At 40.4% G+C, this 27,714-nt stretch overlaps 1 protein-coding gene across 1 annotated transcript in view; it reads left to right on the forward strand.

The window, feature by feature from the left end:
• The window catches only part of LOC308287454 (metabotropic glutamate receptor 7-like), a gene marked incomplete at both ends in the record, with an annotated part of 249,076 nt that overhangs the window by 122,418 nt on the left and 98,944 nt on the right, over positions 1–27,714 (forward strand). The window contains one exon of the mRNA XM_080728627.1: positions 3,087–3,282. Within this exon, the coding sequence (XP_080584753.1) occupies positions 3,087–3,282 (196 nt within the window). The remainder of the gene's footprint in view (positions 1–3,086; positions 3,283–27,714) is intronic.

Genomic DNA, 27,714 nt, shown 5'->3' on the forward strand with positions numbered 1-27,714 from the left:
GCCTGAGTATACTTCGTCGTATACTTCGTCGTATACTTTGTCGAATGACGTGTGTTGCATGCCGAAAATAGCTGATCTGCAAGCTCACAATGCATCGCATCCACGAGACGACGTGAGCTTGTAGATCAGCTATTTTAACCAACACAGAAACTTGCAGATGTGCGTGACGGTTAGAAACTTATAACACAATAAGGGTGAAGGACGACTGGGCACCTAAATATTGTGGGCACCTCAATGTTAAGTTGGATGAAATAATTGCTGTGTGTGGTTCTATATGGGCTGTGTCAATATTTTTGACAAATAATAGCTTGCGGCAACGTCTAGAAAAATACATTTGAATAGCCAAAAGTATAAAATATATGGTTTGTTCATTTGGGGGAACCATGAACTTTAGTTCAAAATGTGGAATATGAACTATGAAATGAACTAGTTCATGTTTTAAGTGAACTTTCCCAACACTGGTCTACATTGGGTTTGTGTGCTTTCCTCCATAGCAGAAGATGCTGCTGAAGTACATACAGTATACTGTACATCCTGACCCTCCTCTAACTCTGTTAGATTGCCAACCAATAGTAAAACATTGTATGAGTGACAGCATCAGCATCTGAAAATACTAAAATGCAGCAATGGTGACATTGTGGTGATTTCCATCAGGCCATCACAGATTGCCAGATTATACTGTAAACAGCCCTTTTCTCAATGAAAGTTCTGATAGGACAGTTAGGAAAATTCTTCAAGGATCATTAAGTCAATTGTTTCAAGATTATGTAGATAGATTTTTACCATGTGCTGTTTCTGGCTTTTAGGTCTAATACGTTGTTTGATAGATTTGATTTTTGCACCATGCACATACGTACGTATATTACTTGATAATTTGATGTTATCATTTGCACTGTTATCTGGATGTCATTATTTATGTTCAGTCTTTGTAATGACCTAATTTATTTTATTCATAGCTTTTGGCAGGAAAAGGCATTTTATATCTCTGCTGTCGGGCCTAAATCTCCTAACTCCAAAATGTTCATTTTCTGGAAAATTAGCTCAAGTGGAGTTAGGTTAGGTCGATCGATGTGCTGTTAGATCCACCACTTGCAGTAATCTATGAGCAGACGGTTGTGTTTACTTTCCACAGAGCTTAGGCGATTCCCGGTTAATTTACGCTTCTGGCGTAGTAAGCTTCTAGAATACCTTAATTAGTTACGTACCTACCTACAAAATCGCCTAAGCTCTGTGGAAAGTAAACACAATCGTCTGCTCATGGATTACTGCAAGTGGTGGATCTAACAGCGTGTCGATTCGTCTCTTGTTATATATAAGGGGGAATATGGTTGAGCCTGGAATTGCCCTTTAAGAGCAAGCCACTTACTACAGCATCACACAATGCTTTATCTTTCTTTCTCATTTGGAATCTGAGCCCTGCATGTTATGCAGTGTGTCTGAAACTAAGCTGACCTCTCTTTGAATTCATAGCGAATTCCCAAGGTGAACAAGCAATGATACATGCAGTGTATTAGATGAGAGGGGGGCGATAACATGGTTATTAAAGTGTCTCGATAAGCCTGGCAGTGTGATATGCACTCCATTCCATCACGCTTCTGCCGAGCCACAAATCTGATTATGAGTCAATGTCATTACACCATTAGATAGTATTGTCACCACTGTGAAAAGCACTGTGATGTTTCAGTTGTTCAGTGGCGTAGCCTACAGTGGCAGTGTCATCATATTCATATTCCTGTTTTCTGGACACATACTGTATATAACCTGCTATGCTTTGGTCTAATATAAGTCAGGATACATATTATAGGATACCTAATGTTATCTGGCTTTGTCTGTTTGTCCCGTTGGTCAATTGGTGTCTGTTTGTACGTATGGCCAGGGTCACATAATTGACCAAGCTTGACAGGACGCTTAATGAAATTAACTAATTTACTGCCTCACCCGTTAATCCAGAGAAAATCCCTATGTTCCTCTCCGCCGGACCCGATAAACCAGATAATTTAATATGCTTTAATCGCTATAAAACATGTAAAAGTATAATCGCTGTTTATCGCGAATCGGGCTCTAATCGCCCGCGAGAAAGTGCTTCCGGTCGCATTTCCGTATCCAGTTTGATCAGGTCTCCGTATCCGGTCGGGGACGGGACCAAAGCGCAGCTACCGTTAGCTATCATGTAAACAGTAGTAGAGGGAGCTCCTTGATTATGACTATATGATTATTATGGCTGCCTCTCATGTTTTTACAAATCAAACCCTAGCCTATTCTAGTATTACAGTAAAGCTCTTTGGGAGCAGAGCTGGACCACATGAGGACACTGGCAAAGACATGTTAATTCATCTCACTGTGTGTGGTTGCCTCTGGCTCTGGGAGAACCGTAAATCATCATCAGCTCTCCGAGGAAAGAAAGCAGGGCGGTATTGCAGTAATTGTGTAGCTCTTCTAAATGATGGCTCTGTCATTTCGTATTGCACAGCAATTAGAAAGTAATCTAATATGTATGGTGATGGTTATGAGTTGATACACATGAAATGGGAATCATACAAAATAGGGACTGGACGGGGTGGTGGTTGCTCAGGGCTAGAGGCTGGCTGCCGAACAGGAGGGTTCCCTGTAGGGTTCCCAGTTCGATCCCGGGCTCCCCCAGAGTTGGTGTCGACTGTCCAAGTGTCCTTGATCAAGACACTGAACCCCTAATTGCTCCTGATGAGCAGGATGGTGCCTTGCATGGTTTCCTCTGCCATCGGTGTATGAATGTGTATGCGAATGGGTGAATATAATGCACAATCTATGCAGGGGCGTCACAAGGGGGGGAGGGGGAGTGGGAGTTACCAGGGCCCAAGGTGGAGGGGCCTTAATTATTTTATACTTTAACTATTGATAAATAGCAGATATACAAGCTCACAGCGCCGCACTGCAAGCTTGTAGATCTGCTATTTTTTTTTTAAGTCGTGAAAATGTGTGCAAATCTTTGAATATGTGTATTTTTTTATGCGAAAAAATTGAATATATGGCCACTAGCCTAGGACAATTGACTCAATTGTTCTCCCCCTCTCCTCTCTCTCTCTCTCTCTCTCTCTCTCTCAGGCCAGGAGAGGATTGGAATTGATTCCAAGTATGAGCAGGAGGGCAAGGTGCAGTTTGTGATCGATGCCGTGTACGCCATGGCCCACGCCCTCCACAACATGCAGAGAGACATGTGCCCCGAGTACTCTGGCATCTGTCCTGACATGGAACTGGCTGGGGGGAAGAAGCTTCTTAAATACATCCGCAATGTCAGCTTCAACGGTGAGTGGATTCATTGTCAATGCACACCTACCTACACCAGTGGTTCTGAACCTGTGGTTCGGGACCCCAGGGGGGTCCCCAAATTATATATATATATAAAAAAAAAGGTTTTTCCAAATTGATGACAATCTACAATCTCACAACGCTGTGAGGCGTGACTTTGTAGATATTCTACTTAGTATGTTCATCAGGCGACCTCTAAGTATGATGAACTAGGGTTTCCCAAAGTGGTTGCCCCAGAATACTTTGATAATATTTAGAATTCATCAATATCACTTCAGTTTAACCACTTAAACCCTATATGCTTAGTACAACAGACCTGCTTTGCACTGTACTTGATGAGTTCTTATTCTTCTTAGGCCAACTCTCTTGCTCTTCACCAAAAATAGCAGATCTACAAGCTCACAACAGGTAACAACGTGACCCGTTGTGAGCTTGTAGATTGGCTATTTTTAGTGAACCTTCCCCCCAGAATAGGGATATAGGGGTTCAAGTGGTTAACATACATTTCATCATGAGAACATGTAAGCAGATATGTCTACCATCCAGGGAAGGCACATCATACACTGCATTATATAGTTAGCATTTTTCTTGTTAACTCGTTTCATACTGAACAACTTGTTCAGATGTGGCCAGGGATGCGCACATTATTTACTATTTAAATTACTTAAAAGTAAGAGTAAAAGTTGAGCATTTAGTGACTTTAAAAGTACAGATCCTCAAAAAAACTACTCTTGAGTAATTACTCGAGTACTTTTACTTAAGTATTTTCCACCTCTAAGTGTAGTGTAGTGTAGTGTAGTGTAGTGTAGATCCATACGCCATCCATTGTGCCTGTTTGGTTAGAACACTCCATAGCCTGGAGGGACAGTGTTTCTGAGATTATGGATTCTCAGCTGCCATGTTTATTACACCTGAACATTCTCTCGCTATGACTGGGAGGATACAAGTTATACATTTCATAAGCTGTCTTGAGATGAGTCATGCTGATGGATCTACGCTGGTTTTTATGATGCATTGAACGAGGGCCAATGTCTGTAACTTCTTCAGTTGATGATGGCAACTTGAGTTAAAATACCCTGGATCATTTTCTATGTCTGGAGTTTATATACTGTACCTCTTTACTTCATCCTCCTGGAACTGTGGTTGATAATGTCCTGACAGAACCTTCGCTAAGAACCCCAGGACAAAAATCCACTCGTCCTAGACAATTTGTCCTCCTGGCCCCCAAATTGTGGAATAAACTCTCTGTCGCACTTAGAACAACAGACTCACTCCATAGCTTCCGCCGTGGACTGAAGACTCACTCTTCAGACTCCACCTAAACCCATAGCACTACTGTAACACTTCCCTTCCCTCAATGACCATACATGAAGCTAGATAGCATTTTTTAGGTTTTAGAAAAGTATTTTTACTGATTAGGTGCGTGGTCTACCTATGTTTTTGATAGTCCTATGCATTTGTTGTATTGCTGTTCATGTACTAACTACCAATATTTACAACTTAACTTCCACATGGACTGCCAGGTTTTTATTAATGTTCAACTATTATGTTTAATTTTTTTATTTTTACTTAAATACTTCACACTCACTGCACTGCTGGTCTCTGAGAAGCCACGCTGGAGAGACTGGGACACAAGTGCAGGGACGTGCAGACAGTTGAATGTTAGAGAGGCAGTGGCTGACATTTCTAAAGGGGTGGAAATATGAAAAATCACAACGTGTTGCGCTGCCAAGCGTTGTGAGCTTGGAGGTCGGCTATTTTCGGTGCGTGATACCACACTGAACTAAGCATAATCAAGTCAATACTGGAGATGGGGCGTAACGGCAATTCTTTCAACAAAAAATACTGCATTCAAGTTCAGGAGAGTTTGGACAAGGCAATGCTTTTGAATGCTGCCTTCAGGTATGGCATGGAAAGAGGGCATTTGCATTTCTTTCACCTTAGTAAAAACTGTATTCATGGTCTGGAGAGGGAAGTTTTTACAGACGGATAAAAGGGCAGGGGCTCAAGCCCCCTTTGATGTCTATGTGTGCATGTGCCTGCACAAGTGCCTCACCTATTAAAGGCTGGTGTGCTGTTGTTCTCTAGGGCATAATGATGGCCATTGATTCACTTCCCCTGTCTTCATTTATGAGCCAGTCCTGGACTCACTAGATACTTCCTGGCAAAAAGGCCTCTTGGCTACGGCCGTCCATCCCCTCAAGAAACGAGTGCATCACTGCCAGAGAAATTTGCTCATCAGTGTCTTCATTTTGTGCTACAGATGGTTGGCAAATGTGCTAATTTAAACTCTCAATCAAGCACATTTGTAGTAAACATCTCCATGGACATTACCATTGTCACCACTCAATGTTTCTTTTAGCAATGGACAGGGAATGAGGCACCCGGGGAATCTTTAATCATAGGCTTTGTGTTTGTTTCCGCTTGGCTGTTTGTGCTTTAAATGGCCATTGTGTAAGCTTTGATAACTGGTGTCTGTTTGTCTCCTCTCGCACTACACTCCCTTTAGAATGTCACACGGTGTGTACTCAGGGAGTGTTATTTACACGGTAGGCAGAGTGTTGTCAATGTCTGCATTACTCAGGTACTGTACCTGTATTTGAGGAAAGAATGGATTGCCTGAAATGATTGCGTCAAATGGCTCATGGATGATTCTTGTGTGAAACTGCAGAAACGGTTATTGGTATCACGCTATACAATGTTGAATGAAAACAAACAAACAAACAAACAAACATTTAGAATGTTTACCATTCTAATGGTGGAAAATTGTTCTTACAGTATGGCATGTCACGTGAGTAGAGATGGACCGATTGCAAAATTCTTGGCCGATTCCGATTTCCGGTTTTATTAAATTCTGATCTGCCGATACCGATTTTTCCGATACCGATTTTCTATCTAAGAAAGAACAATAATTATACAATACACCATATATTTTTTGGCTTGAGTACCCTTTCCATGATTTTTTTATCCAAGTACTCCCTTTCCCAGACAACATTTTGCTTATATAACTGCAATTAAAACCACAACTATGGTAGGCTATATGCATAACACCCCTGTTCAACAATATAACATCACAAATAAGAAATGGAGTGAGTTTCAAACAGTGCATCCTGAGCAGATTTATTTTCAACACTGACAATAAGATTCAGTCAGTTTTCATGTCAATAACTAGTAATCAACAACCAATCATCAACTGATCAACAAAATTCAAAAACACATCTCAGTTGGCTGGTATTCTACCATGTAATTTCTTCAGTATCCCATGCAGTACCTCTGGGTATCACCAGGGGTACTCGTAGTACCCCAGTTAAACACTGGAATAGTTGACTTTCAATGTCACAATCAACAATTTTTTAAGCAGCACTGAGTTAACTTAAGAAAATAAAACTTGAACTCAATCTAGTGCAATGTTTGTACTTGAAAAATGAAAGCTGGTGCTATTTAACTATTATTATTATCATTGTTATTAATATGCTGGTGAAATTGGCTTGGCAATCCTTTCTGTTTTTATACTGTCATTAGTATCAACAAGCAACCCCCCTGGTTGCTTGTTTCTCTCTCAAAAACAAAACCTGGCAACATTGGGTGATCAGACAGACTCAGAGAAGTGTTTATCTTAGCACAGGACGCTAAACAAGCAGGCTACAGTGGACACTCATGCTGCTCATGATTACATGCATTTATGTAGCGCAATATTTGGGATATGTGTGGCTGGCTACCAACAGGGAGGAAACATCGGAAAATCACTGTTGATAGCACGTAAAATAGACGATTCGCACGGAAAATAAAATAGACGCTTCACGGACATTTTTAGCGCTTCTTCGGCAGCCTTTGCTATAGATTTCAGCACTTTGCGGGAATAGCATGGTGCCCTGTGCTTCAGCACATACAGCGTGTGCATTAAGCTGGCCATTCTTTAGCATGATGTGAGTTTGTATGCCTTGTAGATCAGCTGTTTTCGACTAAACTCACGCAGCCAGCCACCACTGCTGTTCGTTGTGGGTGTGAGAGTCAGAGTGTGTGTGGAGGGAGGGAGGGACGGGGAGAGAGAGCGAGAGAGATAGACGGAACACTATAGCCCCGTTCAGCTCGCATCGTTGCTTTTGTTCAGATGTACTGTAATGAGATGGAGTTATTTATTTGAGCGAACGGGTAATATCAATGCAAAGAGCGAGTTTTGGATCATCCTGGCACACAGTGAAATAAGTCCAAATCTGCGACATGTTTTCTTCATGAGTCTGTTAGCGTTAGCTTCGCTGCTGCTTTGTTTTGGTCAGCGCGCGTTGAGCCACATGTTGCGTACTGCGAATGCGTGTCATTTTTGATCGGCGGAAAACCGGAAATTACGTTAGGACCGGCCGGTCACCGATTGAGGCCGATTTTATATAATACCGGCCGATTTTCGATACCGGCCGATACCGATGTCCATCTCTACACGTGAGCACAGTAAAAGCTTCCTCGCAAAGCAGTGTTTTGTCAGAGAGGAACTGTAAGAACGCAGCCTTTACTCCCCTGGAACACATTTGATTGATTGATTGATTAAAGACTTTATTAGAAGTTTGCATAGGAAAAGGTACAGTTTCATGACGGAACAGTTCACTGGGACACGCTCTACTAAAAGGAGATCCATGAAAAGACTAAGCTTATTTCCACAGGAAACCATTAAGTATCTCATATAACATTGAATGACAGACGAATAGAACACAGTACTATGCAGTAGATATATAAAGAAAAGAAAAATGAGAGAACAAAAAAAAAAGAGTCTAAACAGTAAGTAAGTAAGTATATACAAAGAAGGGGCAGGGGAGGGTAGGGTTCAAGTTCAGTATTACAAAACTACTCTTAACTACTACTTTAACCACTTGAAACCTAGCAACCTTATTCTGGAGTGACAATTTGGTGAAAATAGCTGATCTAAAAGCTGCAAAGTGATTCTGTGTAGAGGAGAAACAAGCAGACCAAGTCCAGAGCCCTGTGGGACCCTGGTCAACACAGTATATAGGATGAACAGTAAGTGTTGTGGGCGCTGTCCATGTGATTTATGTGCACCCTCCAGGAAGCCATTTATACCAGGAATACATTATCCTGGACAGCACACCTGCCAAACCCCAACATCCAACATCTACAGTCATCTGCCATTGCAAACCCAATGACAGAGAACCTACTCAGAACCTGTAACTTACCTTCAATTACAAGCTATTTTAATGTAAGATAAACTACATGTTAGCTATGCTGAAATGCATAGGTAAGTTCAATGCATTCTGATACACATGGTACAATGACAGCAGGAGAAGTAAGCCATTTACCATGAGAGGGAGTGGGTTGTTGGCTGATTTACCACTGTTTCAGGGTTGTGGCACTAGGCGAAGCCGAGTGCCAAACACCTCGAATGGTAAATTGCTTTTCTACCACTTTTACCATATAAATGAAAGAAAAGTTAAACACAGTGTAACTTGCAAGGATCTTTAGTTACAATCATTAATTGTTTCAGTGGGCGGGGTCCATGAGCCAACTCAAGGTTGTTGACCCCTACCTAGGAAAACCCCCCCCGGAAAGGTGTTCAAGATGGTGACCCAGATTTCTCCAGTGGGATTAATAAAGCATTATTATCATGGGTTATTCCACCATTGGAACTAGAGCAGTGGTTCTCAAAGTGGGGTCCAGGGACCCTCTGTGGTCCTTGAGGGGCTTCCAAATGGACTGTTGGCAGGTGTGTAACGGGTCTCAGAGTTTGGGGGTCCTCTAAAGTAGAAAGGTTGAGAACCACTGGAACTAGATTATTCATTGAAAGCCAGATGAGTGTGAGGTGTGCCCAGAGCTCTGCATAGGTTCTGCCAGAACAGTCCAGGGTGCTGTCCAGCCTGGGACCAGCTCAGGTAGCTTTGTCTCTTCACCAGCCTCCTCATGTGATAGTAGGGAGACAACTGGTGGGCTGGAATGTCCTCCAGAAACACCAGGATCAACACGTCTTTCTTCTCGTCCAACAGACGGTAGCTGCACACAGGAGAGGAGAGATAATTTACGTAAAAAATTATTAAAGGGATATTTCACTTTTTCTGGTGACTCCATACTACCCTCCTAATACGTGAGCAGTGTTTTTTCGATAACCTTTTTATTTATCTATTTTATTTTTATTGTATTTTTTTTTCAATGTTTCAAAAAATTAAATAAAAATAAAAAATTATTGAAAAAAACACAGCCTGCTGACATATTAGGAGGGTAGTATGAATAACCAGAAAAACTAATGGTGCATTATTTTATTTTTAAGGTCCCCAGTTTGATATGCAATAGCCAACCACTATATATATATATATATATATATGTATATATGTATATATATGTATATATATATATATATATATATATATATATATATATATATATATATATATATATATGTATATATATATTATATATATATATATCGTTGTCGGGTGGAAACCTCGTATCTCCAAGTTTCTTTCGCAAAGTAAAGCCATCCTTCATCAAGGCCGTCGCACAAAAGTAGTGAAAACAGCTGATCTACAAGCACACAACGCCTCGCGGTGCGAGGCATTGTGTGCTTGTAGATCGGCTGTTTTCACTAGTTTAAATCATTTTTAAAATGATAAATGCAAAACGAACGGTTTTGGACATACAAGGTTTTCACCCGACAACGACGATATGTATATGTATGTATGTCACAGTTTTTTTGAGATTCAGATTGAGACCAGGAGCGTTTTTGGGCACAAGGTAGTTCCTCCTTCGGGGAACTACCCATAATTAGTCCTACAGGGTTATAGATTTAGGAATAGTTTTACTGAGGTTAGGGTTATCATTCACCAGGTTAACATTCACCTGGTTAGCATTCACCAGTTTAGGTTTAGGCATAGTTTTACTGAGGTTATAGGGTTAGGATTAGGCGACTTTTTTACATCGCTTTTACGGTCGAGTCATCATCACCAAATAGATTGTCTGTTTCAGCTTGACCTGTGTTACCTGTGTTATGTTTTAATCAAATGAAGTGATGTGGTTGTGTTAATAAGGGTTTGTTCATTCAGTTAAGCACTGACTTTCTACCATTTGAGTGACTTGTGTGTGTCCGCTCTGCTGTGTTCAGTCTGTGTGTTTACAGCAGGGGTTCTCACAGTGGGTCCTTTTGTGACTTTTCCTAAATATGCCATGTGTGTCTTGTAAATGTATGTATTTGTATATTAAAAAGACACAAAAAGACAACAAGAAGGTGTTCCCAATTGCATGCATTTTACATAGCTGCTGCATTATTGAACGTAAGACAAAAGAAAAGAAAAGAAAAGAAAAGAAAAGAAAAGAAAAGAAAAGAAAAGTCAGAAATGGTGCCCCCACCTGGCCATCTGGAACTCTCTAGAGCACCATTCACTCTCCAGGTAATGATGACTGATCACACAGATGGTCTTTCTGCTGCCATAGATGGCCTCTGTAATGTTGTCTATGATGGGTTTACCTGGAAACATACCAACATTATTCAAACCAAATGTTAAACTATGTAACATAATAGACAGATATGTTATAGGACTAAATAGTGTCAATGCCACTAAAGATAACCCTTTTTCCCCCAGATACATAATAGATAACTACCTGCAAAGTGTTGGTGACAGACAAAAAGACAGACATATTTAAATAAAAACAGTAGGATGTAAGTGAGATACAGAGAGAGGTTTGAACCTGGTAGGAAGTCTCGTTGGTGCAGACAGAGTCTCCAGCCCTGCTCTCTCTCCAGCACTGGGAGCATTTCTCTGCAAACCCAGAGCTCATCGTGAACGTTGTATGAGATGAAGGCATCATAGCGCTGAGGAGAACCCCTCTTTCTTTCCTTGGCATCGTACAGGAAGGCCAGGAAGAGGTAGTATCCGTAGAGTAGATGCAACCTCAGGAATTGGTAGGTGAAGGATGCGAGCAGGGTTAACACAATCACACAAGTAGTGGAAATGTAGCAGATGAAGCTAGTGTCCATCTGCTCACAGGAATGGAAGTCAAAGTCCAGAAACCTGGTTCCCTTTTTAGCCAGAGGATAGCCACAAGTGTAGCTGTGAGCACCAACTACCTGCGTTTGTTTGTTGTACAGGATCCACTGCTGAAAGTCAGAATTTGAGCAATCACAAGCGAAAGGGTTGTCACCCATGTAAACATACCTGAGAGCAGGGAGAAAACTGAACACAGAGACGTTGACCACCGTCAACTCGTTCTGGTTCACGTCCAGCCAAGAGAGTCGGGTCAGGTTGGATTGTGCCAGGAAGTCCAGGGACTTCAATTTATTGTTGGAGAGATCGAGAGCCTCTAGGTTTTGTATTGGGTTCAATGTCCCTGGGTGCAGGCATGGCAGATTATTGCTCCTTAATGTGAGAGTCTTCAACTGTGGTACATATTCAAATGTCCCTGAGTCTGGTCGATCACTTTCACTAAAGACATTCACCGCCGTAAAGTGTTCCAAATGTTTCATATCCGAGAGCAATTGTCTTATATTTACATTTTGGAATAGATCATGGGTTTGTTGAATGAATTCTATTGTAAAGTTCTTCAGGCTCTTAAGTAATGGTAATTCATGAGGTAAAGAGGTAATTCTGAAGGGGTTGGTATAAAAAATTAGACTAAGTGTTTCAAGTTCATCTAGTCCTTCAAAATAGATGTTGTCCCACTCAGAAATCGTCTGACCTAATTCCATGTCTAACTTCTTGAGCAATTTCAGACTTTTAAATCCCCCCTTGCCGGGCAATGCTAGGATGATATTCTTATTTAAATCCAGTATTTCTAGTTTCTGCAGACCAGTCTTGAACGTGTCTCCAAATGTCCAAATGGAATTGTGACTCACAGTTAGGACCTTTAAGTCAAAGAGATGTTGAAAAACGCACTGTTTGAGATCAGCAATTACATTGGTATCTAGATGAAGGTGAGTGAGTCTTGTTAAATTTAAGAAGTCTGTGCAGCTTAAATCATGAATATGATTGTAACGCAGATTTAGGGTTTGAAGCATGGAGAGATTCTTGACATCGTCTGGCACTTTAGAGAGTTGGTTGTAGGAGAGGTTCAGGTGCATCAGTTGCTTCATTTCTGTTAATGAATCCTTAGACAGTTCATTCAGGTTATTATATGATAGATCCAGACTGATTAGTTGAGTACAAGATGAAAGCTTTTCACTTAAGTTGATGGTAATGAAGTTAATGAACGTTAGGTTGAGTGTCTTCAGTGTGGGTATTTCACAGGCAATTTTTAAGAGACCTATTTTTATCCACTTCTCCATGTCAGTCAGCTGTAGGTATTCTAATGAATCAAGACTTTGTAGAGCCTTTCTGATGGAGTCAAAATATATAAAATAAGAATCAATATACACCTTAGTTATATTCCTGAGAAAATACTTGTCTGGTATGTCCCACTCCCATCCAGTAAGGTTAGGGCCAGTACAGCCATACAGGGCGATTGTCTCAAGATGTGGAAATATAGATGTTGTGATGCTAAACCTTTTCATTGACGGTGCTTGAACTGTTAACTCCCTGAGCTCAGAGGTCATGTTTAATGTCAGATATTTTGACTGAAACGACTCTAACTCAAATGATGTGATGTCCAGCACCTGTAAGCGTGGTATTTGTAAGATGGTGATGATACCTGTCATTTGATTGGAATTTAGACATACATTTAGGACCTGTAAGCTGGTGAGTGACTGGAAGGCAGCACGGTTGATGAATTGGATATTGTTTCCAAACAAGCTCAGCATCAATAGATTAGACAGTCCCTGAAACATATTGTCTCTCAGTGTTGTTAGATGGTTATGGTCCATATGGAGCACTTTAAGTTCCACCAAATGGACAAAGGCCCCGTCATCTACATCAATTATTACATTCTCACTCAGGTCCAATTCTCTGAGATTCGACATATTGTAAAAACCTGTGCTGTTTATCTTATGAATGTAATTCTTCTGGAGTGCTAATGATATAACCTCTCTGGGAATGTCATCTGGTACGCTAATGAGTTGACGCTGTTCACAATCCACTGAAACAACAGCAGTAACATTTTCAGAGTAAACAACAGTGCAGTATTTCAGGACGTAAGCCGGTAAAGGACTTAGATGAAGGCTGTACAACAGAAATAAGAAGAGGAAACAATGGCAGCTTGCTGTCTGTGGCATCATTGCTGTCTTCAGGGTCAACTGTCAGGTACTTTTGGTGGATTAACTGCTGCTGTGGATACTGGTTGGTGACAACACTTTTCAGCATGGATGATCTAAAGAGGATACAAAAGTATAACAGTTACAGTACACATGTACACCTTTTATTTGATCTGTAACATAGATTCTCACTCCACAATATGTTCTCTTTAAAGGACCACCATATCTTGGAATGCCCATATATGGACATACTGTGTCGGATAAGTACTATAGTCTGGTTGCCCTGCAGGGGCATTATATTTTGTGACTTGTGAGTTGACCAGCATCCTGGGAGCGTTGTGGTCATCCAGGAAGGGAGAGTGTTTTTTGAGTGTATCAAAAAAGCACCTTGGTTAAGCACCGTTGGTCCAACCAGTTTAACATTCACCAGGTTAGCAGTGGCGTAACCAGGAATGAGAGTCAGGATAGGCGAAATGCCAGCGAAGTGCCAGCCCCCGAAATGCCAATCGATAACTTCATCGTAGTTCAGATCATCAGTTAAGTCTCTCTCAAACTCGAGGAGTTCAGTAATGAATGGCTCAGAGCCCCTTTTATATAGTAACCTACCTTTCAGGTACAGGTGATGGCCCAACCCCCTCCCCTGCCCTGTAACCCCATGAAAACAAAAGGTAAGCAGAAATTTGCATCCCTATGAATAGGATTGGATACTTTTAATGGTACCGAACACATGATGTCGTTAGTACTACCAAGTATCGGTTCACGTAAAAACAAACGGTACCTTGTTTCGATACTCTTGAACGCACCCATGGCCAGTCAATGTGTATCAGTTGCGCTGCTGCTTTAGTATACTTAAAATACTGAAAATAACACATGAAAATAGCCGACAATAGCCAATAATGTTATTATGATGATCCAACGTCTATAGCAGGGTTCCCCAATTAGTTTTCCCCAAGGGCAAAATTGTGTCTAGTGTACCAAGCTGAGGGCCACAGCATTGCGGGGGGTGACTGTGGCGTTCCCGCTACTCCAGCGACAGTTCAGATATACTGTGTTGTTGTTGCACTTATACCACCATTATTATAATTATTATAAGAAATGTACTCCTTAAAGTTGAAAAAAGTTAAGAACCAATTAACTAGTCTGCTTAACCCACTTACTGCCAGGGGCCACAAGGTGTCGCTAGAGTGCCAGACATTTCTGCATAGGCCTTCGCTCTAACTTCCGTCTACACAGGCAGAAGTAGCTTGGGCTTTCACTGCAAACACTGTTATGAAGGAAGACCGGAGGAAGTGAGCTAACAGTTAGCTATTAGCTTCTTTATTTTTTAGAAGCCCGATCTGAAGCTATTTAGCCGCAAAAATAATCTTTGTCGCTGCCCTGGGAACACAGTTCAGAGAAAAAGGTCTCTAAAGATGTGAGTTTGTATTGGAGTTGGCGGCGCGGTGCTGCGGCATTACCCGATTACGGGCCGATGTAAACAGAAACGTGGCCCGGGGCATGGATGGAAAATTAGACCGGGGCTTCGTTGAGGCCTCCGATTAATTAAATCATTTTATTAAATATCCCGGACTAGATCGGGATAGGCACCCCGGAATACGTCGCGCCGCCGACAGTATAGATTGAGTTTTTTTGGGGGGGCTCTAAACTTTATTCTAAACCATTTTCAATGGAATAAATCGTCAGACCATCTAGAATCACTTGTTGGAAAGCGTAGGACGAGCCAGGACCACCCACATCTCTACAAGCAGCTCAGGGTAAGTAAAATAGCAAAAAAAAAACATTGTATTGGATTGAAAAAATTCCGAACTTGTCCGGGATAGGCACAAGAAGGGTTAAGAAGTATGCATATAACAGCAGCTAGTTGATAGTGCAGAGACAATTGCCTTCCTTTGATCCATTAACTTACTGGCATCAGCTGGACACACACACACACACACACACACACACACACACACACACACACACACACACACACACACACACACACACACACACACACACACACACACATTCCCTCTGCAGTGGCAGTGCTCTGTGTCTGTCTCATTTCTCTCCAAAAGCCCTAATGATTAAGGATTACTGTGATTATGGTAAGCTTAGGTTTCATATCGCACTCACCATACCTGTAACTTTCACTCCCCCAAAATTACTGGGGTTGGTTGGGGCCGGACAGAACCCATTTGCGGCCCGCTGGCCGCTTATTGGGGAACCCTGGTCCATAGCCTACTCTCCGCCTGTGACACTGTGATCATCATCACCTCTCCCCCTTTCCACTCGGCAGCCAGGCAGCCGTTCTAATGCGGTCAGAGAGCGAGAGTGAAAGTCCCCACTATTTCCGTGTTGAAGTGAAAGCCTTTATGTATCATAAACATGATTGGTAGTCGCGGGATGTGTAGATACATGTGTCTGTAGTTCCGACTGTCTGGAAAAAGTAAATGATCGGTTGAAACTAACTTTTTAAGCATGATATAGTTTCGCTAGCCAGCAAAAGCAAGTCTACTGCCTCTGTGTCTGTGACTCTCCATGCTGGGCTGTGCGGGAGACGGGAACGCGGCGCACATTCACGTTTCAAGAGTTGATTAATTGGCCGCCTTCCCCTGCATATCCGTGAATGGACAAGAAACAGGTTGAGCAACATTCCTTCGGTAGCTGGTCTTTTTTGGATTCTTTTTTTTAGACAGGACGGGAGGACCTGATCTCGAAAAAATAAAAGGCGGTCGAATTTCCGCCTTAACGATGAATACGCACCTGGTCGGCATGTTAGCATTTCACCAGGTTAGCATTCACCAGCGTCAACAGGTTAGCATTTCACCAGGTTAGCATTCACCTGCATTACTGAGGTTAGGGTTAGGGTTAAGGCTAGGTTTAGGTGTATTTCCGTCCCCCCGACTTTCGTCACTTCCGCGCAGCCAATCACAAGCTCCCACTGCCTTAACCCAGGTGCCTTTTTGATACACTTGGACTGAAAGACCTGCAAAAAACACTCTCCCCATCCAGGAATCCAAGGTTCTATTAAACTGGACATGTAGGATGGAGCTTATCCATTTAAGGCTTTAGGTACCTTGAAGTTGGCTCTGGCCTGTATCGGCAGCCTGTAGTGCTACCAGTGTTGGTGTGATTAGATCGAATGTCCTTTTCCTAGTTATTACTCTAGCTGCTGCATGTTGAACTAGTCTAAGGTCATTTGTTACTGTTGATGGTAAACCAGAGAAGAGGGAATTACAGTATCTATTCCTGAGGTGATGAAAGCATGAACCAGGGTTTGGGCGTCAGGGACTGAAAGTATTGGACAAATTCTGGCTTCCTGTGGTAATGGTTCCTAGATAGTGTTTGTCATCCTGTTGATACTCTCCTGATATATATATATATATATATATATATATATATATATATATATATATATATATATATATATATATACAGCATATATATATGTGTGTGTATATATATATATATATATATATATCCATTATATAATTTTAGAGAGAGGTCAGTCAGTCAGTCAGTCAGTCAGTCAGTCAGTCAGTCAGTCAGTAGGTCAGTCACAAATGCATTTCCACCTTTATCTCTTCAGCAACTGATCCCAATTTTCACATTTTTCATTGGCCATCAGCATTATACAGAGGCTGACGGAGCCCGATTTCCATTTTCACCAAATTCAAGCTATTTATTAGCGTTTTTATACCACTTCTGTTCAACTCAACTTCAGCCTGTTGTCAGGGCAACGCTCCGTTCCTCCAGGCCATGGGATCTGTAACCCCACACCCACCAATCCCACAGTTAGGAATGTTGCCGTGTCTCTCTCTCTCTCTCTCTCTCTCTCTCTCTCTCATGTGGTTTGCCTGCATGCACGGGTCACTCATGCACCGGGTGCATTTGATGTGTGTCTTATCTTCCGACGGGTATGGCAAAATTATGTAGAGCAAGCGCATACATCCTCATACTTCTATTCACCTAATTTAGCTGTTAAATTATTTGTATCCATCAAAAATATACACTCCTCCATGGGCTGCTCCTTACATTATGATGCCCCCACATATTCTCACGCACGCACCAGTTACAGTTACTTTCTCCATAACCCACACTCTGCACATATATTGGAGCACATATCTTCAAACGGGTAAGGTCTAGTATATATATATATATATACGGGTGGGTGACGTGACGTAGCGTTTTCGCTGTCCTCGGTGTCAAACATGTATAAATAAAAAATATATTCGTCAAAAACCTTCTGAATATTGTGCAGGACATTAAGCTTTATGTGAACTTACTCAAGATTAAAACATTTCATTCCTCATTTCTTCAGAATCTTCAACCAAACATGGTAAATGTCATCTGGTGTGACTGTCCCGACCTTGTTTCTCAAAGTGGGAACTTGAATAAAACTAAGAAAAAGAATTGCTAAAATTCATTTAAAAATGAATTTAGGCAAAAAAAAGGCTATTTGTGAGCCTATATCTTTTCAAAGTCCAAGCATAATGTTTTCAGTCATTTCTGATCAAAAAGATTTTGTCCCCCAAACCAAAATCATCTGGTGTGACACTAGTTTGGAAAAATTAAACAGGCAATAATTTGGACACCTACTGGGCTAGAGAGGTCCTTCTTCTGTAAGGCTATTCAGCACTCCCAGCACAACTGCAAGACAGGTGTCTGAGGTGAGTTATGATTTTAACATTTTCATGAAATGCCATCTTGTTGAAACTTTGACAAGTGTGGCACTTCTGGATGTCATCTGGTGTGACACCTTTTTCATTAATAAAGCAAAAGTTATTTGAAACTTTGGTCATAATTACATGTAAATCTAGGTTGTTTTGTTATAGCTAGCATGTTGTTAGCATGCTAATGTGTACCTGGTAGCCTCAAGGTAGTCCTAAATGCAGAAAACGTCATCTGGTGTGACACTTCGTCATCTGGTGTGACATATCTGCTTGTCACGCCAGATGACTTGATTGTCACACCAGATGATATATACTGTATTTTCCTACAGACATAACAATAAATAACAAGTCCCATGTTTCTTTTGTCCATTTAAAACATTTTAACATGTTTAAAACAACGTTTTAAACATTTTTACATAATTTAATTTAGCTTCATTCGGTGATACAGCAAATTCATCAGACAGAGAGCAGAAACCCCTTCACAGAAACCTAAACCTTATATTGTGGTAACACTTTATAATAACTATCCGTTATAAGCAGTTAATATAAGACACTTGACAACAGAAAATGGGTGGTACAGAAAATGTGATTTTATTATTTCCAAAATACACAAACATGGAGAACTCACTGATGTGTTCAACCAGAGGCTCAGTGCGATTGCAAGTCATCAGCTCAACTGGCTTCATCAGGTGAAGCAGTTCATACACATCAAGGAGAGCATCCAACCCAATGAAATGGTCTTGCATATAGACTTTTCTGAGAACTATGCATGTAAACTAAACACAGAGATTCAGGCGTTACATTTTGGTGGCAATAGGCAGCAGGCAACAGTGCATACCGGAGTTGCCTACTCAGTCAGTGGCTCCCAGTGCTATGCCACCATTTCACAGTCCTTACGCCATGATGAGCGTGCTGTGTGGGCACACATCAAGCCAGTTATTGATGATTTCCGAGGAAAACAAGACAATGCAATTGACACCCTGCATGTCCTCAGTGATGGGCCAGCAACCCAGTACCGGAATCGCACAAACTGCTTCCTCATGAGCAGCATTCCTTATACATGGGGATTCAAGAGGGTCACCTGGAACTTTTCAGAGCGTTCCCATGGAAAGGGCGCACCTGATGGTGTGGGAGGGGTGCTGAAGCGTAAGGCAGACATGTATGTCCTCGGAGGCAGTGACCTACAAACACCGAGGGATCTGTGTGAGTATTTACAGAAGTCCTCTGAAAAAGTCACTGTCATGTGGATCGAAGAAGAGAAGATATCCAACATGGATGAAATGGTCCCTCCATCAGTGCGTCCAGTGACTGGCATCAGCACTACGCACCAGGTTCTTTCTATCTTCCCGGGAAAGATAGTTTACAGAGACCTGAGTTGTTTCTGCCAGTTTCCTCAGATCTGCACCTGTCACAACCCACGGAAATTACAGTTCGACCAAGTCTCCAGGGCTGAGGTGCCAGGTGACAAGACAAGTGATGAGTAAGTATAACTAAATCATTCTCTTTGCCAATTTTATGATACCTGTAATTGTACCTGTTTAATGACAATAAAGTAACTTATGTCATCCATTCATTCCTTTTCTTCCTTAACTAAGTGGTGGCCCATCTGCGGAACTGCCCCCTTCCCAGGTCAGCTGCAGGCCCAAAACAGCTTCCGGAGCTCAGTGAGTATAACATACTTGGCAAACTTGAGGACTTGCTAGTAATTACATTTTACTACTAAAAACAATCTACCTGACAAATAAATTACATTTAAATGTCTCCTCCTGAAGGTCTTCTACTCAGGTGCTGGACACAAGTGCATCTATTGGAGAGGCCCAAGCTGAGGATTCAGACACCTCCTCAGATGAATACACACAAGGACAGTTTGTCATAATCAAATATGAGGGAAAGCCATATGTGGGGCAGATTGTTACCATTAATAAGGAGGGGCTAGAGATAAACTGCATGAATCAACTTGGAAAAATGAAAAATGGTTTTGTCTGGCCAAAGGGGCGAGACTGCATTTTCTACAAAGAGCAGGAAGTTGTCTGTGGCATAGCAGAACCGCAACAGGGCAAACGGTTTGCTACCCTCACCAAATGTGACTGGCTGATGTACAATACAGTCTAAATGTCTATACCCTCACCAAATGTGACTGGCTGATGTACAATGCAGTCTAAATGTCTATTCTAATCTAATCTAATACTTTTGTACTTTCACTCACTGGACTGGACAATGAGGTAAGGTAGGACCCGAGACAAACATAGCGAAAATAGCTGATCTACAAGCTCTCAACGCATTGTGCTGCGAGAGCTTGTAGATCAGCTATTTTCGGAGTTGCACAACCCAGCACTCTTTAGCTAGTGGAGATGTGGTGTAACGACATGATTCGTAAATAAATTTGTTCAACTCAAAATGCTGTGTTCAAGTTCAGGAGACTTCGGAAAAAAGTAATACACCTGAATGCTGAGTTGTTTCCAATAATTGGTGTTAATAAAATGTTGCCTTGGCTCCCAGTGTGGCTATGCACCTTATTGTCTCTTTAAGATCCTTCTGCCGTGGGCCGGCAGAAGACTTAGGTTTGCGTAGCATTCCTGTGCACATCCTCATCATCCATCTACTACTACAATTCTTTGTTATCCTATGTTAAGGCCCAACAATACTATCCTGTTCAGAAATATTAAGGCCATGTTATTTAATGTTAAAGCAATTTTACTGTTGCTGTTTTTCCTGGGTAATTGTTTAATCAATCAGTAAAGTTCAGTACTCACTAATAGGTAGGTTAAAACACAGTTTGCTTTGACACATGAAGATATGGTCATCTGGTGTGACACTAAGTCATCTGGTGTGACATTCCAAATAGTGAGAAATCATACCTTTATTAATGATGAAACCGAAATAATGTGTATGGTTTACATAGAAAATAGTATCAGGAAGAGTCACAAATATTTGTGTAATTTTAAAGAAAGTTTTTGTCAGAATAAAATTAAAATATGTTGAAAGATCGACAACATGGGCCTCACACAGAGTGTTGATTATGAAAAAAATATACAGATTCAATTAATTTTCACAAAACTATAGTGGATCACAGGTTAGTTATGATAAAGGACTTTGATAAAGTGAGTAACTTAAGAAAGGTGTACTCCATTTTCATTTTATGAACAATTATTGTCATGTCACACCAGATGACGGTTTTAGGCACAAGTACAACAAACTGCTCAATAAAGTCTGATTCCAATAAAATATCTAAAAACAAAATGTGTTTCCATAAAGTTGAGAGTGAGTAGAACAAAAGTAAATAATTTTTATGCCTGCTATTTAAAGTTTTTTAAAAAACATGTTTTTTGGGGCGTCACGTCACTGACCCATATATATATATATATATATATATATATATATATATATATATATATTAGGGCTGGGATGCGATAAAAAAATGTAATCTAATTAATTACAGGCTCTGATTAATTCATCGCAATTAATCGCATTTTAATCGCACATCGATATTTGACCTGAGAAGCATTTTTTTCAAGTAAAACACATTTTGTTGTACGAGTGAATCAACGAGTGAGTTTTTTAAATCTAAATTTCGCTTCCACTGGGCCAAGCAAAGCGCTCTGATCGGCTAATTCTCCCTTTGCGTTTGTTGTCTCTTCTTGGTTGGTGCATCGCTATGATCGGTATGCCCGAAACTGAAGGTTCTGTGGTGCAAAAACGAAGTGCGATTAAAATGTGTTAATTTTTTTAATCGCGTTAATTTTCTGTAATTAATTAATCGCAATTAATCAGTTAAAGTCCCAGCCTTAATATATATATATATATAATATATATCTTGGATTGCTGGATTGGATCCAGGTCTAAATGAGTGAAAAGGGGTGTGGATTCCGTCAACTGGGGGGACATGTCCCCTCCAATTGCAGACAAACATGAATTTACGCCCCCTGTAAATTATTTAAAAATATCATGTTCAGATATCAGATTTTAGAGTTTGAATGAAGGTAGAATTGTGTGCAGGATGTAATTTGCGTATACAAATGTGATAGGACTTAATTGAATTTACTACAGATAGTAAATCAATAAATTAATAAATAAATAAACCAAAAATCATCTCTCACACACTTATGCCATTGTGCCAGTGATCACCCTCCCCTGTGCTAATGTTGGCACTCATAAGGTTGCCTACACCGGTTGCTGATTGTAAAGATACGTATAAATAATATAAGTATTGGAGCTCAAAGAAAAACAGTTGTGTTGACGCAGAAGTTTAGCTTGGAGATGTTTCTTTATCTTTAGACACACAAGAAAATAGTATTGCATCATGAATCCACCATTAACACTATTCTTATTGCTGCTTTATTATGTTACATACCGGTATTCACACATTCAGAGAAAAATATTAGGCTCTCTATGTTATACATTTAAGTGAGTTTAACCAGTCATCCTCTATGATGGTTTTAATTGCCTTTCATTGGTATACTTCACAAACTAACACATAGCCTAATACAGAAAAGAATAGTAGTTTCCATGATGACTTTTTAGTGCAGCATGGAATATGTTCTGTACCAAAGGAATTGAAATACTGAATCCTACCTGAAACCCTAAAACTCAGTGACAGCCATCCTTCCAGTGTGTTACCGTGAGAGGAATGAAGCATCATTTCAGAGAGTTTATGTGACATGGAAGTTCATTCGACCACAGCCCAGTGACAGCACAGAAATAACGTGTTGTGTCAATAGTGGAGAGAAGGGGAAGAGGAAGTACCCCAAACAATAGACAAGTGTACATTAGAAATTGAACTAATAGGTGCATAAAGCGTCATAAAGGGGAAGACAGGTCCATGGAGGGTGGGGGTCGGGGCCCATAAATCGGCCATAAATCGGCCATAAATGAATGGCACGAGTTGTGTTGAGGAGTTGAGCACAATGGAATTAGTTTAGCACCAATAATTCACAGTAAATATTCACAACTGCATTGCAAAAATGAAAGATCTTTGGAAGCGTTTCTGAAACAGATTAATAGACATTGTAATTTATTCACAGTGTCTTTCACCTTTGCAATTTATTATAATATGCTTTGTAAAATGTTATAATTTCAACATTTCAGGCAAAGCCTGAGCAATCTGCTCTGCCCTGGAGAGTGAATCTTATCAAGTAACTAGAAAAATATTGTTCCTTCGAAACAATTGTGGGCTCGCTTCAAGCCAGAAAACAATGGCTATAAAAGCACAAAATGTCAAGATCGCAGGCAGTGCTCTCTTTGACGTTACTGACGTCAAAGATTGGTCCATTTTGTTCCAAAAATGTGTTGTGCAAAAGTTGACCCGCTGGTGGCGCTATAACAGGCCAATGTGAGAAGGTTGGTATCTGTTCCTTGACCTATTGGGAATGTGCTTGCAAGATTTCACGCACATCCCAGGCTGTGTTCATGATTTGAGGTGTTTTTGGCTTTGGACACTTTATCGCTGCTTGCAGCTATATTTATTATTATTATTTTATATTTTTTTTGTGTGCACTTCATAGGCATGTTAGATAAAGGTCCTTAGATTGCGTGTAGAATGTTTCATGCAAATTGCAAAAAAAATCCTAGAATAAAAACGGGTTTAAGCGTTTTACAAACTGCTCAAAATTATATAGCGCCCCCCTTTGGCCATTTGGGGTAAGATTGGTTTCAGTGATATTTGAACTAACCCTCTACACTATTTTGTCATGAAAATGTGACTTTGCTTGTATGTTTTAGAGGCAGAAGAATAATTTGCATAAAAATGCAATATTGTTTGAATTATTTAAAAAAGCATGTTTCAATGTTAAAGAAATCCGATCTGACAGATCTTTAGATATCGGTCCAAAGTTCACGTAAAAAAAGTTTTGTGCACGTGACGTGAAAATTCCAGAATAAAAGCGGGTTTACGCGTTTTACAAACTGCTCAAAGTGGCGGAAAATCGAAGGGCGGAGCTTACTTAACAACGACACAGATGTCTTCCGCTTGAGTCAAAGCACGCGTGTAACAAGTTGCATGTCTTCAAACAAAACGAGTCATGACTTATGCCCGTTTGAAGTTTGAATTTTCAGACGCTTCGTATAGCGCCCCCCTTTGGCCGATTGGAATAAAATTGGTTTCAGTGATACTTTGACTAACCCTCCACATCTTTGCCAAATGCCATGAACGTGTAACTTTGCATGTAGGATTTAGAGGCCGAAGAATAATTTGCATAAAACCGCAATATTGATTGAACTATTAAAAAATTATATTTCACTTTAAAAAAAATCTGGTTGATCAATCTGACCGTATTGGTCCAAAGTTCATGTGAAAAAAGTTTTGTACGCTTAACGCAAAAATTCCAGGAGGAGATAGATTTTTACTGTTTATCATATAATTCCAAATTGTGGGAGATCTAAAGGTCAGAGGTCAAAAGTCAGAGGCTAAAAGTTGTTCGGCATGAGGAGACGCATACGTGTATACAGGTTTCATGCCTGTACCTCAAACACAGCATGAGCTATACCTGTTCAAAGTTCGCACTTTCGAAGGCTTCCTACAGCGCCACCATTTGGCCGATTGCTGTAAAAAGTAATAGCACACGTCGCCACAGTAAGCTGAACACATTGATGTTTTTATTTTCATTTTCTCACTAAGTATGTAGGAGTTGAAAGCGGACAAAGTATTGAGGAGAACTTGATATGTATGTCTGATAGATAAACTAGAAAAATATTGTTCCTTCGAAACAATTGTGGGCTCGCTTCAAGCCAGAAAACAATGGCTATAAAAGCACAAAATGTCAAGATCGCAGGCAGTGCTCTCTTTGACGTTACTGACGTCAAAGATTGGTCCATTTTGTTCCAAAAATGTGTTGTGCAAAAGTTGACCCGCTGGTGGCGCTATAACAGGCCAATGTGAGAAGGTTGGTATCTGTTCCTTGACCTATTGGGAATGTGCTTGCAAGATTTCACGCACATCCCAGGCTGTGTTCATGATTTGAGGTGTTTTTGGCTTTGGACACTTTATCGCTGCTTGCAGCTATATTTATTATTATAATTTTATAATTTCTTTGTGTGCACTTCATAGGCATGTTAGATAAAGGTCCTTAGATTGTGTGTAGAATGTTTCATGCAAATTGCAAAAAAAAATCCTAGAATAAAAACGGGTTTAAGCGTTTTACAAACTGCTCAAAATTATATAGCGCCCCCCTTTGGCCATTTGGGGTAAGATTGGTTTCAGTGATATTTGAACTAACCCTCTACACTATTTTGTCATGAAAATGTGACTTTGCATACTGTTTTAGAGGCAGAAGAATAATTTGCATAAAAATGCAATATTGATTGAATTATTTAAAAAAGCATGTTTCAATTTTAAAGAAATCCGATCTGACAGATCTTTAGATATCGGTCCAAAGTTCACGTAAAAAAAGTTTTGTGCACGTGACGCGAAAATTCCAGAATAAAATCGGGTTTACGCGTTTTACAAACTGCTCAAAATGGCGGAAAATTGAAGGGCGGAGCTTACTTAACAACGACACAGATGTCTTCCGCTTGAGTCAAAGCACGCGTGTAACAAGTTGCATGTCTTCAAACAAAACGAGTCATGACTTATGCCCGTTTGAAGTTTGAATTTTCAGACGCTTCGTATAGCGCCCCCCTTTGGCCGATTGGAATAAAATTGGTTTCAGTGATACTTTGACTAACCCTCCACATCTTTGCCAAAAGCCATGAACGTGTAACTTTGCATGTATGATTTAGAGGCCGAAGAATAATTTGCATAAAAACGCAATATTTATTGAATTATTAAAAAATTATATTTCACTTTAAAAGAAATCCGACCAGACTAGTTTGACCGTATTGGTCCAAAGTTCATGTGAAAAAAGTTTTGTGCGCGTAACGCAAAAATCCCAGGAGGAGATAGATTTTTACTGTTTTTTATATAATTCAAAATTCTGGGGGATCTAAAGGTCAGAGGTCAAAAGTTAGAGGGTAAAAGTTGTTCGGCATGAGGAGACGCATATGTGTATACAGGTTTCATGACTGTACGTATAACAGAGCATGAGCTCTATCTGTTCAAAGTTCGCACTTTCGAAGGCTTCCTACAGCGCCACCATTTGGCCGATTGCTGTAAAAAATAATAGCACACTTCGCCACTGTAAGCTGAACACATTGATGTTTTTATTTTCATTTTCTGTCTAAGTATGTAGGAGTAGAAAGGAACCGAAGTTTTGAGGAGAACTTGATATGGCGGTTAGATATTGTCACTAGAAAAATATTGTTCCTTCGAAACAATTGTGGGCTCGCTTCAAGCCAGAAAACAATGGCTATAAATGTACAAAATGTCAAGATCGCAGGCAGTGCTCTCTTTGACGTTACTGACGTCAAAGATTGGTCCATTTTGTTCCAAAAATGTGTTGTGCAAAAGTTGACCCGCTGGTGGCGCTATAACAGGCCAATGTAAGAAGGGTGGTATCTGTTCCTTGACCTATTGGGAATGTGCTTGCAAGATTTCACGCACATTGCAGGCTGTGTTCATGATTTGAGGTGTTTTTGGCTTTGGCCACTTTATCGCTGCTTGCAGCTATATTCATTATTATTATTATTTTTTTGTGTGTGTGCACTTCATAGGCATATTAGATAAAGGTCCTTAGATTGTGTGTAGAATGTTTCATGCAAATTGCAAAAAAAAATCCTAACGGGTTTAAGTGTTTCACACACTGCTCAAAATGATATAGCGCCCCCCTTTGGCCAATCGGAGTAAGATTGGTTTTAGTGATATTTGGACTAACACTCTACATCTTTGCCAAATGCCATGAACATGTTACTTTGCATGTATGATTTAGAGGCAGAAGAATAATTTGCATAAAACTGCAATATTCATGGAATTTATTTAAAAAAGCATGTTTCAATTTTAAAGAAATCCGATCTGACAGATCTTTAGATATCGGTCCAAAGTTCACGTAAAAAAAGTTTTGTGCACGTGGAGCGAAAATTCCAGAATAAAAGCGGGTTTACGCGTTTTACAAACTGCTCAAAATGGCGGAAAATCGAAGGGCGGAGCTTACTTAACAACGACACAGATGTCTTCCGCTTGAGTCAAAGCACGCGTGTAACAAGTTGCATGTCTTCAAACGAAACGAGTCATGACTTATGCCCGTTTGAAGTTTGAATTTTCAAACGCTTCGTATAGCGCCCCCCCTTTGGCCGATTGGAATAAAATTGGTATCAGTGATACTTTGACTAACCCTCCATATCTTTGCCAAATGCCATGAACGTGTAACTTTGCATGTATGATTTAGAGGCCGAAGAATAATTTGCATAAAACCGCAATATTGATTGAATCATTAAAAAATTATATTTCACTTTAAAAAAAATCTGGTTGATCAATCTGACCGTATTGGTCCAAAGTTCATGTGAAAAAAGTTTTGTGCACTTGACGCGAAAATCCCAGGAGGAGATAGATTTTTACTGTTTTTCATATAATTCCGAATTGTGGGAGACCTAAAGGTCAGAGGTCAAAAGTTAGAGGGTAAAAGTTGTTCGGCATGAGGAGACGCATAAGTGTATACAGGTTTCATGGCTGTACCTCAAACACAGCATGAGCTATACCTGTTCAAAGATCGCACTTTCGAAGGCTTCCTACAGCGCCACCATTTGGCCGATTGCTGTAAAAAGTAATAGCACACTTCACCACTGTAA

Source organism: Nannobrachium achirus, assembly GCF_963921795.1.
Source record: "Nannobrachium achirus genome assembly, chromosome: 6".
NCBI classification, from domain to species: domain Eukaryota; kingdom Metazoa; phylum Chordata; class Actinopteri; order Myctophiformes; family Myctophidae; genus Nannobrachium; species Nannobrachium achirus.